Source organism: Symsagittifera roscoffensis, chromosome 7 (genome assembly GCF_963678635.1).
Source record: "Symsagittifera roscoffensis chromosome 7, txSymRosc1.1, whole genome shotgun sequence".
Lineage (NCBI taxonomy): Eukaryota > Metazoa > Xenacoelomorpha > Acoela > Convolutidae > Symsagittifera > Symsagittifera roscoffensis.
In genome coordinates, this window is record NC_087068.1 from 14,456,842 (window position 1) to 14,476,969 (window position 20,128).

The 20,128-nt window shown below is 33.5% G+C and overlaps 3 protein-coding genes across 3 annotated transcripts in view; 2 read left to right on the forward strand and 1 right to left on the reverse strand.

Moving 5' to 3' along the window:
- Positions 1-10,301, forward strand: part of LOC134851899 (hemicentin-2-like) — a 78,518-nt gene extending 68,217 nt beyond the window's left edge. The window contains exons 9-13 of the mRNA XM_063868174.1: positions 8,644-8,780; positions 9,037-9,079; positions 9,153-9,314; positions 9,738-9,851; positions 10,120-10,301. Of these exons, the coding sequence (XP_063724244.1) occupies positions 8,644-8,780; positions 9,037-9,079; positions 9,153-9,314; positions 9,738-9,851; positions 10,120-10,301 (638 nt within the window). The remainder of the gene's footprint in view (positions 1-8,643; positions 8,781-9,036; positions 9,080-9,152; positions 9,315-9,737; positions 9,852-10,119) is intronic.
- LOC134852138 (signal recognition particle receptor subunit alpha-like) overlaps positions 1-20,128 on the reverse strand; it is a 394,981-nt gene that overhangs the window by 352,704 nt on the left and 22,149 nt on the right. The gene's annotated exons all lie outside the window — the stretch shown is intronic.
- LOC134852139 (protein archease-like) overlaps positions 1-20,128 on the forward strand; it is a 124,684-nt gene that overhangs the window by 18,833 nt on the left and 85,723 nt on the right. The gene's annotated exons all lie outside the window — the stretch shown is intronic.

Below are 20,128 nucleotides of genomic sequence, written 5' to 3' on the forward strand. Positions count from 1 at the left end.
TTCTTACGATTTTTTGGTTAGCTTAACCTGGGTCTGTTTGTTCAGGGTTGGAGAGAAAAGTATATCGATTCCGAAGAATGATTCTTTACTTTCTCGTGGCTAGTATAAGTTAAGGTGTTAACTTACTTAATCTTACTTAGGGGTAGTGATTGTGTTCAAGGGTTGGAGAATAGTAAATCGATCCACAAGGTTCAGGTATAATTAGAACGCGAGTAGTTCGTTAGATACTATTTTAAACTTACTAAGTCTAAGATTTATCCTGGGTCTGGTAAGAGGGGGGGTCAAGTGAAGGATGAATAACCGAAGTTCTTCACTGTTTATCCTAATTTGAATGATTAGTTTTGTTTAAAAATTTCTATTAGTCTTAGGTCTTTAGAAAGGGTTGGGTAGTGAATCGACGTTTGAGGTCGTTAGACACTAATTAAGTGGGTGGGGGAGAACAAAGTTGTTCTGTTTGATCCAAGGATAAGCCTTGATGATCAAATTTGAAATTTAATTAAGTAGAAAATGATTTAAGATCCAAGGATAAGCCTTGATGATCTGGTTTTAAAATTAAGTGAATTTAAGTTTTAATAAAATTTTAAATGTGTGTAAAGGAAAAATTTAGTGTTTTGATGATATTAGTGGGTTTATGATTGCTGTTATGTTTTAGGTGATGGAGCTGGAACAACAGGATGATTTATGATTACTAACCATTTATTGTCATGCTACTAATTTTTATTTTTTATTTTTCAATAAATATTTTTCAAACATGTTTTGTATATTACTGCAGAATTTTAGGAAAACGATCTTAGATCTTTTTATCAATCGTTATTGTATATTAATAATTTTGTTTAGCGCCTGAAATGATTTTGAAGATTAACTTCAAGGTTTTATGTTTGCAAATGAAAATCTAAATTCATTGCCAGTAGTATTCTAAATATAAAAGTTTGTTCTGGTTTTTGCCTAACTATCATATAACTATACGGCAAGTTTCTACTTTGTCGTATGTCGTCTTTGGTTCGAGGTCTTCTTCCAATTCCGGGTAGTTCTGTTATGGTTCGGAATATTGGCTCTGATCTATTGAGTCGGAGAGACATTTCAATTAAATTATTGTCGTATAACATTTTGTAAATGTTTTTGTCTAATTTCTAATCTATTTTGGTTAATTCTAATCTAGTAAGGTCTTGTTCGAGACTTATGGTCGCACCAGATGAGTTATGACCGAGTTGGTTAACTCATAGAGTAATTTCGGATAGGGTACACCGTCTGCTCGTCACGCTATCTTATTTTCGGCCGGATAGATTCGTGCAACTTCTTAGTCTAATACCGATCCTAATCTTACTCTTATACTATCTAGTCTCAGGTTGTTTAACTAGTCTCTGCTAGGCTCAATAGATCTAGGGTATACTGGTTTATTGCGGTTGCTGAAGTGCTCGGGAGAGTCCAACTAATTTCTAAGTTAAATTCAAATCTCTCTGGTGCTGAAATTACAAGTAACTTCAGCACTTACAAATAAGTGGGTTGTTAGTTAGATGGATCATGATTGGTTAATATTAAATACTTTACATTGGTAAAACATTTAATTTATCCAATCATAAAATGTAGTTTAGATCAGGTTCCATGATATAAAAGAATTCCATCAAAAATGGCTAGTTAAAAAGTCGAAATTTGTCTGAAGAAAAAAAAACCCACCCCGAGCACAAATATTCCGTTACTTTCGTATCGAAAGTCGGAACAATAAGGAGTTAAGCTTTTTCTAGAAAACAGAAAGTTCTTGGACAGTTGGCAAATTTATATTCGCAGCTGGTACTAACCCAACTACCATATTTATATATAATATATACATTCCATTTTATTTTTTATCGACTTAGTCCACATATGGGCATCTGAAGTTGAACGATTAATCTAGTGTCTGTTTTGATGACTCGCATATTAAATGTTTGTTTTATCATTATTAAATAATCAATTTACAAATGCCTTGAAAAATTTTCCACAAAACATGTTTCGGAAAACATGACAAAAAAGTTTCAAAAAACATAAAATTTCTTTAATGTAGAATATACTTTCCGTGATATTAAACTATTTTTACTCCCAACAATTTTCGAGATTTAAAAGCAAAACATTGCGCGCAAGATCATAAAATCAAAAAAAAACGACATGGAGTGGGAGAAAAAGAGTTTTGAGTGTTTTACTCAATTCTCAAATTTGAACCACTTGAAGTCCATCACCCCGCATCAGATTATGTAAGAGTTCATCAGATCCTTCGTTTATGATTCCAGCCATTCTCGTGGAATTGGAAGAGGAGGAACGAGTCAGGCAACTGCGACTCGTCAGGATTCTTTATATTCTGCTGTTTGCATTGAGTTTGAACATATAACTAAATTTCACGATTATACTTTATTTTACTACACAACGTTATTTCAACAATCACTGGAGTAATGATTAATGCCGAACATCTCACAAGCGAATGAACTAACAAACAGTAAATTTACAAAGGGTTTAAGCTACTGATGTAAGAAAAGTCAACAAGCAGTTTTTTGGAAAGGCTGTTCCGCTAAAAGCCCTGCGGGTTCGCGTAACACCTACTTTAAGGCTACAAATTCATTCGTTCGCAAGTTGCTCCAGTCACTTCAAATCAAATTAAGTTAACTTGAAATCTATCAAAGTAAAAAAGAAAAATAGTTCCATTTTGTTTTACTGTGTGAGCGTTGCAAAACCTCGGCTGTGTTAGTCAGTTTGCGTTACATTTTACATCTCTTGGCAAAATATATTTATTGTTCACAATCATAAGACGAGATCAGAAGCCACTTTGGTGTGGAACGTCGAGAATGTAAAAAAAATGAAGGATCATTTTGAACGATCCTAAAATTTCACGCTTTATCATCGATTCATCAAAAAATTTGCTAAATTCAAGGCGCGTTTTAAAAACTCCTTACATACCACTTATGAAAGCTTCATTTCGAATAGAAAAAACACATTCTTAAAATGTGTAGAAAAACGACTTTACTTTTTCTGTTTGTGGGAGACGCGAACCTGATCACTCAGATCGTGAGTGCAGGACAGATAATTTATCTTTAACTGCATTGCCTGTCATCGTCTTTTATCATCTTACTCTAGATCATTGTCTTTTTTGGAAACTTTACTGAGAAAAAAAGAATAGAAACATTAGAATGAAGACTAAGAAAGTTGATCAAATCTGGTCGCCTGGCTTGTGGGACCAAATCATATAGGTCGAGCTGTGGGTCAAAAATCAAACGCAATCGAACTTTTTCAAACGATAACTCGTACTCTTTTTCTTTGACTTCTGCTTTTTCCGGAAAAATAATTTCCCCGAGAATTCGTTTTTACATCTTTTCTCTAGCTTGGTAAAAAACCAATTCAGATAGAAAAAACCCAGGTTGGCAGACACCGATACATGCAACACCGGCCACCAATAGCGTATTTTTTTTCATGATAGATATCACATTATTTCTGGGCCCATGAGAACGATTAGTAAATTCAAATTGACGAATTGAATTACATCCCCTAGCCATTAGAGAATTATGAAAAACAATCTGTAAAACCGCACAGTTTTACTAATCCTGATTAATTGTTTTGACTACAGAAAATGGAGGGGAACTTTGTATTTGGGTTTTTTTGTTGTTTCCCCGCATTTCAGGTACCTTGAAATAGTATCGAAATGGTTCAAGTGATATATCATGTCATGTTTCGAATGACATTGAAAAAATTTCAAAAGGTTGTCCAAGTTTTGAGAAAGACAGGTTCAAATTTCAGATTTTTAGTCTAGATTAGAGCAAACAAAGTGAGCTAGTTGGCCTAAAGTAGCATAGTATCCTTTAAATTGAGCCATAAAAACTTGGTCTTAAGTGTGAAGAATTAGTTTTTTGTTTTTCAGCGCTATTTTGGGAATCATGTATTTCGAAAACTGAAAAAAGTTCTTTTCGATTCTATTTATGATTTTTTGGCTACTTTTTGGAAAACTGTTGTCTATTTTGGCTACTTTCCTATGATTGTCGAGTATGCCTAAGTTCTAATTTTTCGTTCTCAACTTTTTATCACAGCACGCGGAAAAAACGACACTAATTTGAAAAAATATATATATATTTTTTTTATAATTTTTAAGATTATGGTCGCACATGCTGTGATACACGCAAAAAACAAGCTATCCTTGTTTTCTGCTTGTCACTTGTGGTTGCATTTACATACAGTTGAGCACTTAAAAAGTATCTGTAATAGTTTTTCTATATGTAAATAGTTAAATAAACCATTTAAGTCTTTTTTCAATGTTAATTTCTGAAAATTCCAAAACCTCTCTTTTGTATATCACCCTGAGAGAGATCATTTACAGGATCTGAGCTCTGCAAGTCGTGAGTCTAGTTGGAAAAAGTTTTACAGCAATTTTTTCAAAAAACTTAATGTTAGCAGAGATCCAAAACACGCTACAGCATGAATCGAAATCTGGCGTGCGGTGCGTATTGGTTCCCTTGGTTCCCATAACAATGGTCGAGAGATATAGCACGAGTCTTCGGTACATTAAAATCTAGGTTTCAAGTCCCCGGCGGAGGTTCTTTTTCTGTAGAATATGGCTTTCATCTTTGGTAAAAATTGGCTATTGTTTGTATTGTTGATTTTTGTAAATACGAGTGAAACAGCCTCTACGAAAGCCTGTAATTATTCGAGGCATCATTTTTCTTCTAATTTAAGCAAATGGTTTGGTATAATTGATAATGGTTTTGTATTTTTTTGTTCACCTACTCTGACTCTTATAAATTACAAAATTTATACAAGGTTTTTGGCTCCAATTTTTGAAGGAAAAGATTTTGCTGGCAACCAAGTTGCGAAATTGAGAAATTTTTGGCTGAGTTGCCAATAAGTGAATAATTTTTTTGCTTTTTAAAATTTTTAACGGTGTTGGCAAGTTTTACTCAAGTTCGTGCCTCGCAAATCCACCTCAAATGAATGACGACTGAACGTGAAAAAAAGTATTCGAAAATCAACCACATAAATAATACTGCTATGACGCTTTTGTAGATATGAAGAAGGTTTTTGACACAGTTAACCATAAAGGACACTCTTGCCAAGAAGCTGCAGATTTTATGTTTCTGTGGAAAGTTTGCTAATTTGTTTAAGAAATACTTCGAAAATCAAAAACAATTTGTTTAAATGAACCATTAATTGCCTAATTCCAAAAAAAACTTTGCGTTGGCTCTAAGGCTCCATTTAAGCGCCTTTTTATGGTTTCTTTATTTTTCAAATGATCTACTGGATCACTTACACCAAAGTGAAATAACACTTTTTGTGGACAATACAATAATGATAGACAGCAATCCACAAACATTCGTAAGAGCAAGTTTTCACAGCGAGCTTTTAAAAATAGATGAATGGTTCAGAGCCAAAAAACTGACTACTATTAACGGAGAGTCTAAGAAGGTGGAATTTGGAAAAAATGCAGTGAGAAAATTTTAATTTGGGAGATAATTTAATTTCCCTCAGGAACAGTTTGAAATTTTTTGGGTATTTTGACAGACAGAAACTGAATTTCAATGATCATGAAAATAATGTATGCCTCAGAATAGTCAATTCTACCGGAGTTATATATTGCTCTTAGAATTTCTTTCTAAAACTTTCCTAATCCATTTTTATAAAAGAAATTTAGTGACACTGGTTGGCAGACACCGATACATGCAACACCGGCCACCAATAGCGTATTTTTTTTCATGATAGATATCAAAAACCCAGGTTGGCAGACACCGATACATGCAACACCGGCCACCAATAGCGTATTTTTTTTCATGATAGATATCACATTATTTCTGGGCCCATGAGAACGATTAGTAAATTCAAATTGACGAATTGAATTACATCCCCTAGCCATTAGAGAATTATGAAAAACAATCTGTAAAACCGCACAGTTTTACTAATCCTGATTAATTGTTTTGACTACAGAAAATGGAGGGGAACTTTGTATTTGGGTTTTTTTGTTGTTTCCCCGCATTTCAGGTACCTTGAAATAGTATCGAAATGGTTCAAGTGATATATCATGTCATGTTTCGAATGACATTGAAAAAATTTCAAAAGGTTGTCCAAGTTTTGAGAAAGACAGGTTCAAATTTCAGATTTTTAGTCTAGATTAGAGCAAACAAAGTGAGCTAGTTGGCCTAAAGTAGCATAGTATCCTTTAAATTGAGCCATAAAAACTTGGTCTTAAGTGTGAAGAATTAGTTTTTTGTTTTTCAGCGCTATTTTGGGAATCATGTATTTCGAAAACTGAAAAAAGTTCTTTTCGATTCTATTTATGATTTTTTGGCTACTTTTTGGAAAACTGTTGTCTATTTTGGCTACTTTCCTATGATTGTCGAGTATGCCTAAGTTCTAATTTTTCGTTCTCAACTTTTTATCACAGCACGCGGAAAAAACGACACTAATTTGAAAAAATATATATATTTTTTTATAATTTTTAAGATTATGGTCGCACATGCTGTGATACACGCAAAAAACAAGCTATCCTTGTTTTCTGCTTGTCACTTGTGGTTGCATTTACATACAGTTGAGCACTTAAAAAGTATCTGTAATAGTTTTTCTACATGTAAATAGTTAAATAAACCATTTAAGTCTTTTTTCAATAATAATTTCTGAAAATTCCAAAACCTCTCTTTTGTATATCACCCTGAGAGAGATCATTTACAGGATCTGAGCTCTGCAAGTCGTGAGTCTAGTTGGAAAAAGTTTTACAGCAATTTTTTCAAAAAACATAATGTTAGCAGAGATCCAAAACACGCTACAGCATGAATCGAAATCTGGCGTGCGGTGCGTATTGGTTCCCTTGGTTCCCATAACAATGGTCGAGAGATATAGCACGAGTCTTCGGTACATTAAAATCTAGGTTTCAAGTCCCCGGCGGAGGTTCTTTTTCTGTAGAATATGGCTTTCATCTTTGGTAAAAATTGGCTATTGTTTGTATTGTTGATTTTTGTAAATACGAGTGAAACGGCCTCTACGAAAGCCTGTTATTATTCGAGGCATCATTTTTCTTCTAATTTAAGCAAATGGTTTGGTATAATTGATAATGGTTTTGTATTTTTTTGTTCACCTACTCTGACTCTTATAAATTACAAAATTTATACAAGGTTTTTGGCTCCAATTTTTGAAGGAAAAGATTTTGCTGGCAACCAAGTTGCGAAATTGAAAAATTTTTGGCTGAGTTGCCAATAAGTGAATAATTTTTTTGCTTTTTAAAATTTTTAACGGTGTTGGCAAGTTTTACTCAAGTTCGTGCCTCGCAAATCCACCTCAAATGAATGACGACTGAACGTGAAAAAAAAGTATTCGAAAATCAACCACATAAATAATACTGCTATGACGCTTTTGTAGATATGAAGAAGGTTTTTGACACAGTTAACCATAAAGGACACTCTTGCCAAGAAGCTGCTGATTTTATGTTTCTGTGGAAAGTTTGCTAATTTGTTTAAGAAATACTTCGAAAATCAAAAACAATTTGTTTAAATGAACCATTAATTGCCTAATTCCAAAATAAACTTTGCGTTGGCTCTAAGGCTCCATTTAAGCGCCTTTTTATGGTTTCTTTATTTTTCAAATGATCTACTGGATCACTTACACCAAAGTGAAATAACACTTTTTGTGGACAATACAATAATGATAGACAGCAATCCACAAACATTCGTAAGAGCAAGTTTTCACAGCGAGCTTTTAAAAATAGATGAATGGTTCAGAGCCAAAAAACTGACTACTATTAGCGGAGAGTCTAAGAAGGTGGAATTTGGAAAAAATGCAGTAAGAAAATTTTAATTTGGGAGATAATTTAATTTCCCTCAGGAACAGTTTGAAATTTTTTGGGTATTTTGACAGACAGAAACTGAATTTCAATGATCATGAAAATAATGTATGCCTCGGAATAGTCAATTCTACCGGAGTTATATATTGCTCTTGGAATTTCTTTCTGAAACTTTCCTAATCCATTTTTATAAAAGAAATTTAGTGACACTGGTTTTATACAGTCTGATAGTTTAGGGATGCACAACGAAAGAAAATCTATACTTCCAAAATTTTGATAGTTGAAAAAAGGCTGTAGCGTACTATTCGCTTCAAGAGAAAAATAGACCTCATTTTTATATCTTTTCGAATACTATTCATGGTTTTTTGTTGAATCCATGATTTATCAGAAACTGTTAATCAGATATGATATTGGATACCTCACCTATAATTTTTCTGAAAAAATAATACTTGAACCAACAAGCTCACTAAATGTTGGGTAAGAGACTGATCATTTTTTTTGCAAAATCAAAAATCACAAAATTGTCGGTTGAAAATAAAATAATCAAGTGCTATAATTATCTTCAAAAAATGATCTTATTCCTATTGACTTTAATTTTATCAACAAAATTTCAGGCTTTGTAGTTGAATAAACAATTTAACTGAATGTGTGTCAAAGATAACAAGGTGTTACTGAAATTTTTGATTTAAATTTGTATGTTCAAACTAAATTGCTCGTCTTTTATTTTTTAAGTTCTTTTGGGCTAGCTACTCCTGATGCTCGGAAATCAATGATATGACGGGATTCGAACCATTAGCCTATTGATTGAGGAGCACACACATAAGTATCACTTCAGCCTTTTCTTACATTGAATAGTTAATTTTTTGCAGGAGTTGCGGATGCCCCTAAAATCATCAGCCCCATCACAAGTGGCCGAAGTTATGAGTACACTTTGGCATGGAAGACTCCATCAATTCCTGTGAACAGATACATAATTAGGATGAGGAAGAGACCAGATCCAAATCAGGTTAGGTAAAGTTTAAACTGCTGATTTAAAACAAACAATATAAACAATTTAAAAATGCGATTTATTCGTTTATTCTGATGTCGGCGATTAATTGAAATGTTCAAAACAAAATATCTATTCTCTTGTGATATTTAACATGTGTTGCAAGCAGTTTGAATACATTTTTCACTGTCACGCCAGGTTTTTAAAAAAAATAACATAAAAGAAAAAATGCTCAATTTCGACATTACTCAATTTCAACCGACATGTTTTTCAGATTCCGGAGACCCAAAGCGAACGAAGACAAATTACTACAATGGGTATGTTATTATTTTCAGGTCCAGATATCTGCTTTCTTGTCGTTTGGTTTTAAGTTCGATTGAACTGTTCTAGAATATTCCAACAATTCCTCTTCCTCGTCTGACGCCAACTCCATTTCTGTCTCTACCAAGTCATCAGATGAGTCATCATCACGTGATGAGTCATCAGAGTGGGTTGAACAGGTGGTCTATGTGGGCGAGAGAACGACCATAACTGTCTCTTATGTAATCAAAGGTAACCAAACTCCTTTTAATATTTCAATTTACCAGATTCAATGAACTGGAAAAAACCACTGCTTGGAGCGAAATTATTTCCAGAAAAATGAAAATTAATTTTACGACTACTAATTGTTTCGAATTGTCAAGGAATGCTTAGTGGAGTATATTTACTCTGATCTAAGTCCATTCATTTTTTTCTTTTATTTATCAAATTATTTCTTTTGTCTCAATTTTTAACTTTTCAACTTTTTGAATAGTTTTTAGGCTGAAAAAAAGACAAAAGAATTGCTAGGAAATTTTTCATTCTCAAAATTGTTTCTTGTTTTTTTTTTGTTTTTGTATAGGTTAATTGATAAATGCTATAAAAAATCAAAAACATTTTCACAGTATAGTTTCCAATACGCATTTTTTCTGAAGTTGGTTCTGCTGCTACTTTCAGATCTGGATTCTGATTCCGTGTACGATGTTCAACTGATGGGAAGCAACAAGTATGGCATAGGGGACATGACTACTATTCAGGTCCACACAACGTCTATGGATCACCATAGGCGAAGTAAGTGAAGAGAGGCAGCAATCTCCAAACTAGTATATTAGATCCACGAAAACTGGCACGAAAATTGAATCAAAAGCTTTCTTTTTATACATGTTTCAACTATTGGGAAAAAACATTGCACCAAAACTTTCATGCTACCTATATAATCAAATCAGTCACCTAGCTCAATTTAATTAAAGAACTGGCTGTGAACCAAATTTGAAGCCAAAATGATGAATTGCCTCTTAACATAAATTCTTATAAAATTATCTGTTTTTTTTTGTTCCAGCTCACGGTCTCTTAAATTCGGCCATGAAAGTGTCTGTGTCCAGAGGTGGCGACTCCTCCTCTTCGTCTTCTTCTTCTTCTTCCGTTGACCTCAACATATCTCACACATTGACCTCTTATTTGAGGTCAACAACAACTCTCTGTGCCTTAACCATACTTCCCAAACTACTAACTCACCATTAAAAACAACTAATTAACTAAACTAACTTTGAGCTATTTTAACTGAATTTATGATTTAACCCAATTTTAATTTCATATTTTATTTTCAAATCAAACTTTTTAACATTTACAAAATCATATCTTAAAAATTGAGCTAACACACCCGAAGTATATCTATTTGGCATTTGGGCAACAATTTGTGCCGTGCGAGACTTCGTCTGCTCTGAATTGTCCTCCAAGGTCATTTGGCGTCGGAAAAAGTTGGTAAAGTTTGACTCGAATTGGCTATTAAATGGCTTAAACTACGGAATTTCGATATTGATTATTGTTGATTGACTTAATTTAACTCATTCTGACTTAGTGTTTCAGGGAACAACCCTAATTTTTTCGACTGCTTTTCCAAATTGTTTCAAGTATAATTTCAAGTAAAGCAGTTGAACTAAAAGTTTTTACAAAACTAATTATTATTTTCCGAAATTTGATTTTTGGAATCAAAGAAATGCATCTACAGACTGCTAGTATATCAGCGAAGCGCCGAATACTCCCGGCTTCTCAGCGAAAAGCTTTTAAATTGTCTCAGATTTTCATTTTGGTAAGAAATAGTTTTAAGAGTGTTTCAAAAAATTGAAATGTGCTACTTATGACCCCAAAAAAAATTTTTCCAGCACTAAGTGATGAAAATTGTGTAGATTAGAAAACCCAAGTCTAGTTTGCCGGCATCAAGAGAATCTGGAGCCGCGTTTAACCTAATTGCGATTACACGTTGCCGTTGAGAATAATGGATAAGTGGAACAGTAGCGGATAACTTAGTCACGAATACCGAATCCAAGGACTTAGCAATTTCGGAACCCTATGAAGATTTAAAAATTAGTTTCAGGTGAACTCTATCGTAAATTTTGAGCCCAACATCTTGACTATAGTTATAGGGTTCCACTTGCATCAGAACAAAAATAGGACTTAAAGATTTGCCCTAATCCAATTGGCGTGAAATTGAGGGCGAGGAAAAGTATTACCCTGGGTGGAGATGTTCGATTTCTGTTTCGACTTTTTCGACCAGAAGTTGGTATTTTTGACCGTCTCGACCAAAGTTAGCATGTTTCGACTTTCATGACCAAGTTTTTGGTACTTTCTCGGCCTAAAAAAAGTGTTCGACTCTGCTCGATCCAATTCAGAGATGTTTGAATTTTCTCCACTGCCTCGACGATTTAAAAAAAGTTTATTTGTTCGTCCCCGCATAGAAATTTTGCGAAACTTTTAATCATAAATGGTAAGTTTCGACTGTTTTGATTTTCTCGACAAGAAAAAATTTTTTCAAGATTTATTTGACCCATCTCAATAATGTGCGCCTAAAGCGTTGAATTTTTTGTACACCTTACTCTTGTTGTTGGCTCTTGACATGTTTGTCAGTTTCAGATGGTTGAAATACCTTTTTTTCATCAATGATCGCCTAAATCAATGCATCCAATGGATTTAGTGTTTCCGATAAAAAACCTCTGTTAGAGATTGCAGTTTCTCAGGTTGAAAATAAACACGCCACGAATAAATACACAAATAAATAACCCAATTCTGTTCTGCATGTAATTCTATCTCGTAAATTCTCGCGAAGTCTGAGATTACTCTCCAGAATTGCTCGTACGGCTTTCGTTCCTTCTATTTTGCGCTTAAATTTATACCGTTCGAAGATATTTTTTGACAGTTTTACAAATGCAGATTCAAAGAAATTGAAAATTTTCGTTAAAAATAACAGATTACATTTTCACCCAAGGATGTTTTCGTGAGATTTTTTTGTTTCCCTCTAATCTTTAGGCCAAAAACAGTATCGATCTGAATTTTTTGTCTGCCTCGTTTCTTTTCAGGACGCCGATATTTCGTTTTTCCTCTGCAATTCATTGTTCTTCTGCAACTTAGTAGTCTTGCATAACGTCTTTTTTTCTGCTGGCTTTCGTAGCGTTTTCCTTTTGTTCATTGTCTGAATCATGGGAACTTTCAAGAATTGAGATTTCTGTCTCCGTCACCAATGGTTTCTTCAAATTATTGGTGTTTAGGTCTCTTTGGCTATTATTGTAAGATGAATCTGATCAACCCAGTTTATCTATTCCTTGCGGCTTCTAAAGTATGATTAGGCCAGAGGGTATAAATTTCTCGCAAGTTCGAATCCGTTGACTACGCCATAATAACTTGACTAACACTTGACTAACTAGAAAAAAAAGATTGAAATGGAATGAATTGAATTATCACATTTTCTTTTCCATTCAACTAGAAAAGTGCAAAGAAGTCCCATGGACTTCAAAGAGACACAAACTATTAGATTTCCAATTTAGATTAAATATCAAATAAAAGTAAATAAAACACAATTCACAACATTATTAACTCAAAAGATTTATCGAGAACTAGTTAAACTTAAAAAACAATTGTTTTAAAACTCAAGTGATATGTTAAATGGCCAGAGTTGGTAAAAATCGAATGCTCATGTGCGCTTGCTGTCGAGAAAAAAAAAACATCAAAGTATGCCTCTCAGTGCTTTTTTTCGATCATTGAATTGAAAAAATTACATGTTTTTGTTAGTAGTGGTGAATTTTTAAAAACATTTTGCAGAAAACAAGCAAACCTGTCCTGTTCTAAACAAAGGAGCTGTTGTTGTATCTCTTATTAAGATTTGTATGAATTGTTTCAACTTTTAAGCAAAAATTATACTGGGCTTCAAGTTTATGATATTTGTAGTCACAGAGGACACACTGTCAACTTCAAGACTGCTCATCTAGATTTATTTAAAAAACTCTTTTCTAAAACATATTATATTACGAAGGATAATGGGGCGCTAAGAATCTGTAAGACTTGGTAAAATACTACGAGGCCAATCTGTGTAATTTGTGAATTATAAGGGGATTCGCCAACATAGACGCTCCTTGAGTAAGGGATGGGTGATGGATTCATAAAACCATCATTTGACCGCATGACAGAGAAGATCTTGTTGGCTGCTATCATAAACGAAGATGTAAAACTTTGTATGCCTCGTGATTACTGGTGTGTTATCGTGCTTACTAAATGAATTTTAATCCTAGTTTTTTCAATTTTAGATAATGAATCTGAGTGAATGCTATGTTCAGTCACGCGAGAAAAAACCACAAAAATTTGCAACTTTTTTCACTTTCCTGAAAAAACCATGTTACATAGTTAGTGCTTAAATTTCAGCGGGTCACTAATTTTGTGGCACTCACACATAAGGTCATTAAATGCTGCAATTTGTGTTACAACAAAACAAAACAAGGATAGCCGGTTACTCTGCAAATAGCTCAGGATGTTCCGACCATAGTTTTACCAAAAATACAATTTTTTTTCAAATCAGTGTTGTTTTTTCAGTGTTGTAATAAAAAAGCCTAAGCAAAAAAATAGAAATTAAGCATGTTTAACAGTCATAGTCGAATAGACCAATTGAAAAACTGTTTTTGATGGAAATTTTAAAAAGCAAAAAAAGTATATAAAAATTTAGAAAATTTCACAAATTCTTGCTAATTTTTTTGCAGAACCATTTTGAGCTTTTGAAAAAGTGATTCCAAAAAAACGCTAAATAAACCCCAAAAACCAAATTCCTTTGTGAAACTAAGATTTCACGGCTTAAATTAAGCGTAAATAAGCTGTTGTAACCCTGCACGCTGACCTTTTCTTACTGAAAATTAAACTGAAAGTCAAAAATTTCAAACCGGTTTTTCTCAACACTAAAAAAAAACGTATCGAAGTTTTTTAAAATCGTTGGAATCACTACCAAAATGGATTTAATATGATATATAACTCGACCCATCCCGATGATTGTTAGTGGTACCTGATTTTGCCTTGAGAACAAAAAGAAAGAAAAAACAAAAACACACCCGAATACAAAGTTCCTCCACTGTGTTTCAAACGAATGATTTTTCGTTGACTTTTATTGCAGAGAAACCTTTCCGCCGGCAATTCAGCCGTCAACAAGTTTCATCATCATCTAATCTAGTCTTTAGTGTTTTGATTCTTGCATCAGCAAAAACGTTCTAACTGATCCAATGGCTTGTGGCAGCCCAGACATCTCGGAATGTTTGTTGATGGAGAAAATAATATGCATGCAAAATTTTTCCCGCAAAGAGTCGGAGCAAAAATGAATATTCGGGTGCTCCCAGAACACTATAAAAACCCTATTCTTACAAATTTTTTTGCGCCGCAGCCAAAATTGTTTGCGCGCTGTCTTTCAAATTTAGTATATATTGGCGCCGAAGGATTCTTTAAGAAATTTTTTGGGTTGTTTGGCCGAAAATGGTTTCAAAAAGGAATGCCAAAACTTGACTTTTCCGTTGGTGAGGGGGCTAAATCTGCAATGATTGCCTTTGATACTCATTGGAAAATTTTTAACTTGCATTTTATGATAGCCATCAAAATTATCAGCTGGCGACTTTACGAAATTTTTTCGGGTGACCCAGAGAGGCGGAAGTTGTCTTGAACACGTAATTCCCCTCCTGGTGTATCTAGCGGGTGACCTAGACTCCTCGAGTAGCATGAGTCTTGCGTCAACTCCTCGTCCTTGTTGATTTCCAGGTTGTAAAGACATCTAGACAAAAACATTGCCAAAAACCTTTACTAAAATTAAGGTCTTCCTTATAGCAAATTTCACAAGAATACAACACAAATCGTAAGACCTCGAACCAGAGGTAGATTTAGTGGTAGAAAACGTGGAGGGACACCCTCATCTCTTCAGAGATTCAAACCCTTCACCACCCAAAAAGTCACCCGTTCGTAACTAGATTGAAGACAGCTAGTTTCAGCTCAAGTCAGCTCAACTGTTTTAGGAAAAAAGACCAGTTATAAGTTTAAACGTGAGAGAATAATTCAAGCTTTTTAGCGAAAAATTGAATGAACATTTTCTTATGAGAAACGCAGTAGGCTTACGAACCCTAAAAAGCTTGATAATCTGTAGGGGTTAAACATAGAAATATTAGCAATGAAACTGTATTTATTTTTATCAGTCTTCAGCTAACAGAAAATAAACTCTGAAGACGATCACGCAGTACACTATCTGTGTAAAACCTTGAAAAACTCCGAACAACAAACACTGAAAAACACATGTTATAACTGTAGTTTTTGAATTAAAACAATAAAACATGGTGTTTTTCTGTTATAACCCCCTAAAGGACAAAAAAATAATAAATTTTACTGCAAAGTTTGATCGATTTTGCTGAAAGTGCAGGACTGATATGCCGAGCTTTGGATCAATTTAGAATAATGCAATAAAGCGACAATCAAAAACGCAATTGAATTCTCATTTAACAAATTTAATTAGAGAAAACGGCAAAAAATTGAGAAAAAGCTGATTTGAAGCTAAACTGCTTCTTTTTGACATCTTGCCTTTCTTAGTAGAATCGATTCAAATTTTTTAACAAAAATTTGTTTCTTTTTTCATCGCTCAGGGTGAGATATAACCAAAATGTTCAAGTGAAGCCGTGATATATGAGTCGTTTTTTCAAGTTCTGGTTTTTTTGTTTTGGATGTTTTCGGAAAAAATGATCAAATATTAAAACAAAAAACTTTTGCAGTCTTTAAAATTCTTTGTCGTTTCCTTTATGTTAACGACCCACACGCTAATTTAAAGTACAAAGTCATCAATTTAACGTCTTTTATCATAATTATACAACGAAATAACTTCCTTCAGTTCAATTTGGAACCATTAAACCGCCCTTTCGCTTGTTAGAACAATGCATTATCTCGCAAATCGGCCAAATTAACAAATTTTGATCACCGTAAACTTAAAAAATGCACCAGGGGCTCCGAACAACCACGCGAAAATTGATTGAATAAAAATACACACCCCAGGCATAGTTTTTCCGCTTTTTTCGAAGCCGGATTGATATGGTGTAAAAATGAAACTAAGGCTCAATCTTATCTCAAATCAAGCTCATGTTTCCACTTCATCTCTAAAGAAGTTGCAAAATGGCGTAAATAACAACATGACTGCTCGTATCAGGGCAAAGCCCTGAATGTTACGACTGCCTTTTAAAGTTTCTGAAGCAGTAATAACCTAAAAAAAATATATGCAATAAATTGGAACGGTTTTTTTTTTCTAAAATTAAAATTTTTTTATAATAAAAATCATCCCCCCACACGCCATATAAAGAACAAAAGGATAGATTTGGCTCCTTGCAACAAAAATTTTTCTGACAAATAGGTTTCTTTCAACCAATTTGGGACAAATTCCTAGACGGATTAAATCTCCGCAGACGCGTTAATATCGCGCGTTATTTTTCCAAACTTCGCCAAAATGGCAATCTTTAAACCCCCATAACTTTACGAAAAATGATAACGAGTGAAATATTTTTTTACATTCAAGCTCAGGACAACAATATCTTTTGAATGATCAGAAAAAAATTTCCATCTAAAATGGTTAATTGAAAACTCGAAATTTGTCTGAAGAAAAAAAGCCACCCCGAGCACAAATATTCCGTTACTTTCGTATCAAAAGTTGGAACAAAAACAAACAGACAAACAATATTTTCAAAAAAAAGTTGAAGCTAATTTAAAGAAATTGTGCTACAGTTTTCATACCAACTAGGTAAGTTTCTGCTAACTAACAGCGAGAAAAATGAAGCATTTTTTGGAAAAGTGTCTTTTGCAGATCTACGCGTTATCAGTGTGAGCTCACTTTAGATAAGAAAGTGTCTTTCGTCGACAGCCTTTGTAGTCTACGGTCTCTGCGCAAAATTTCAAGTCGTGTTTTAAGAGATGAAAAACGATCAATGAGCTCCGGGAAACTTATTGGAGAAGGATTGAATAGCGGTTTGCTCGGAATATTGGAAAATTGCTTATGCGGCTTGCTTCTAACTCAAACAAAACCTGTAAAACAGAAGCAAGTTTTTTTTTTCAAATTTATTGGGAGCGATTGCAATTTTGGGACCTACTTTACAATCCCCCCCTTTTAACAAAGAGGGGGGCAATCGTTAAGTAGATTAAATAACACATTTTCGACCAATCAGAATGCAGCAAAATTATAATTCTCAATAGAAAGCTCAGTGCTACTGACTGCTTTTGTTAATAGGGGTGGCAAGTTTTAAGTAGATACTAAAGGGAAGGTGATTGTTAAGTAGATCCCAATTTTTTGCAATGACAGAAATTGTGAGGCGACTTGGAAAAACGCGATTTCATGATTGATTCAAAAGGTTCTGTCTCCTTTTAAGCTCAATTTTGCATTGTAATATGCTCAAAACTAATTGGCTGAAAAATTTAACTCTTAACCAAGCGAACATGTTTTCTTCTATTTTGATTTAAGGGGCCCTCACCGAAGTTTCTCGGATAAAAATAGATTATATTGAGAAAATGTTGCCAAAAGTATTACCATTATAATCGATAATGTGTAACTAATTTAAGCAACATTTTCTATTATAATAGAAAGAAAATAGATTATTTTCATCAAGAAAATATTGCCTTGTAATTCCACTAAAATGTATTTTTATCCGTCTATTGTTTTCGCCATAAAACCGCAACAAAAACTATTGCTATCGCCATAAAATTGCAATAAAATCGATTTTGTTGTCAAAAAGTTTGATTATATTGTCAGAAAATTGATTTTTCTCTTCTTAAAAGCATGCTATTTGAAAACTCAAAGCAAAAGTTGAATTCAAACCAAACGACACAAATCATGAAAATCATCAATATAAACAAGATTTTCGGCACAAAAAATATGCAAGAAAAATACAAAATATCATCATTGTAAATCCGCTCATCCCGCCCATTCAAATCAAATTTATTATTTCGAGTTCTGATGGGATAGAATGAGGTCTCGAATTGCACGGAAAGATGTAAGAACAAGACACCTAACAAAACTTGAAAATCAGTTATAAAATTACTTAAAAGATTGTTTTGTTGCTAAAAATTTTATATTTTCATGCTCAGGCAACTAAGAATTTGAAAAAGTTGACGTCGCGCATTTTTGTGTTTTTTGATCGAATTTTTATATCAATTTTGTTTAAATTATAATCTATTATAATGTATTATAATTCCAATATAATCGACGTAAAAATTAAGCTTTTTAATGGATTGTTTTCTCCATATAATCGATTATTTTACTCTGCGACCACAAAATCACCAGATAATTGATTACTAAAAGAATAATTTTTGGTTCGACCACAAAATCGCCAGATAATAGATAATAATCGAAGAAACTTCGGTGCGGGGGGATAATTAACTTTTTTTTGTTTCACATGGAAACTAAAAAAAATTGTGTTTCTTAACATCGCAAAATTGTTAAGTGGGAACCAGAAACAAAAATAAGTGGGAAGCCAAGAAACTGAAGGGCCAACCAGTCGAAAAGGCGATTACTTATCCAACAAGCTGAAAACTTATATTATTAAACGACATAACAACATATTGTCACAGGTTGTTGTAACTTACGTTATTCTGATGTAATTTCGGCTTCAAGCTTCAGCCGAAATTAACTTGTTTTTGATCAACCGCCAACAATAACTTGTTTATGTAATGAGTGCAGTTTGAAGGAAGCATTAAACTGTTTTGCTTAAAAATAAACAGAAGATAGAAATTTTAGCACGATTAACTAAAGTATTTTTAGTAATAATATTAGCATAGTGAACCGTTTTGTTAAAAACAATTTATTCGATAAAATCGTTCATTGATTTTAGAGCCTAGTTTTTGATTCACAATTTTGACAAGTTAAGTTATCAAATAATGCATTTTGTAAACTCTTAAGTGACTGTTCCTAAAATAGAAGTTAAGTTTTAGTTTAAAGAAGTGGTACTTTCGAGCGTCAGTCGCTGGGATTTAAATGGTGAATCTTTTGATGACTTAGTATGAGTTTACCTAAATTGAAGAATAATAAAGTTTAGAACATCGATAATTAGCAATTTAGAAATTTAATGTAGAAATTCGTTTCAAAAATCGCGCCGCGACCGAATCTAAAAACAAATTGTTCAGTCGTGCCGAGAATTTATCTTGTGAAAGTCCGAACATGCAGTCACAAAATTGGCGCCCTGGACGCGGTACGCGGTAATCGCGACTTGGTTCGCGCCGCATCTTGAACTTGACCCAAATTTCGTCGCGCCTAGAGTTCGAGTCTGGAAAGTCAGCATATCAAATAGCTAAATCGCGCCGTGGGTCGCAAATTTCAAAGTCTGAACATAAGTCTGCGACTTCGATCCGAGTAGGTAACGTTTATCTGTGTGTACAAAAATAGTTTGAAGAGTGATCAAAATTACGTGAATAGTATTCATCTTCATGTGTTAGAACTCAATTTTGATTTCAAGTTAGATGAAATAAAAAAAAATTATATGTAAAATATACATTCAAGCCAAGAATTCGTAACCAAACAAATTATGGAATTGCACGAAAGTCACTTCGTTTGACTGATGATGGTGTCCAAGACGCATCATCTTCTCAGGTGGTGTCTTTATCAACAAATGTGTGCGCTAAATTTGTTAAGGTAAATAACATAAAAAAAACTCAAAAAAGTGATCGAAAAATAGTTCAAAAATTGGAAAACATCGAGTTGTAAGAGCTTGTTCAAAAAAGAGGTAAATTAGAACATTTAGTGACAAAAGTTTCGAATTTTTAACAGTCTGACGAAATGTTCAAAGTGGAAAAAAATGGCTCTTATTTTTATTGAAAGAACAAGTCCAAAGAGTCATTGTTAATTGGTAATTTGGCTTTAAAAAGAACAAGACTGCTCGTATCAGGGCGAAGCCCTGAATGTACCGACTACCTTTTAAGGTTTATTGAGCAGCAGTAATACATAAAAAAAATTAAATGAAATAAATTAAAATGCAAAATTTTTTTTCTAAAATTTGAAGTTTTTTATGAAAATTATCCCCCCACACGCCAAATAAAGT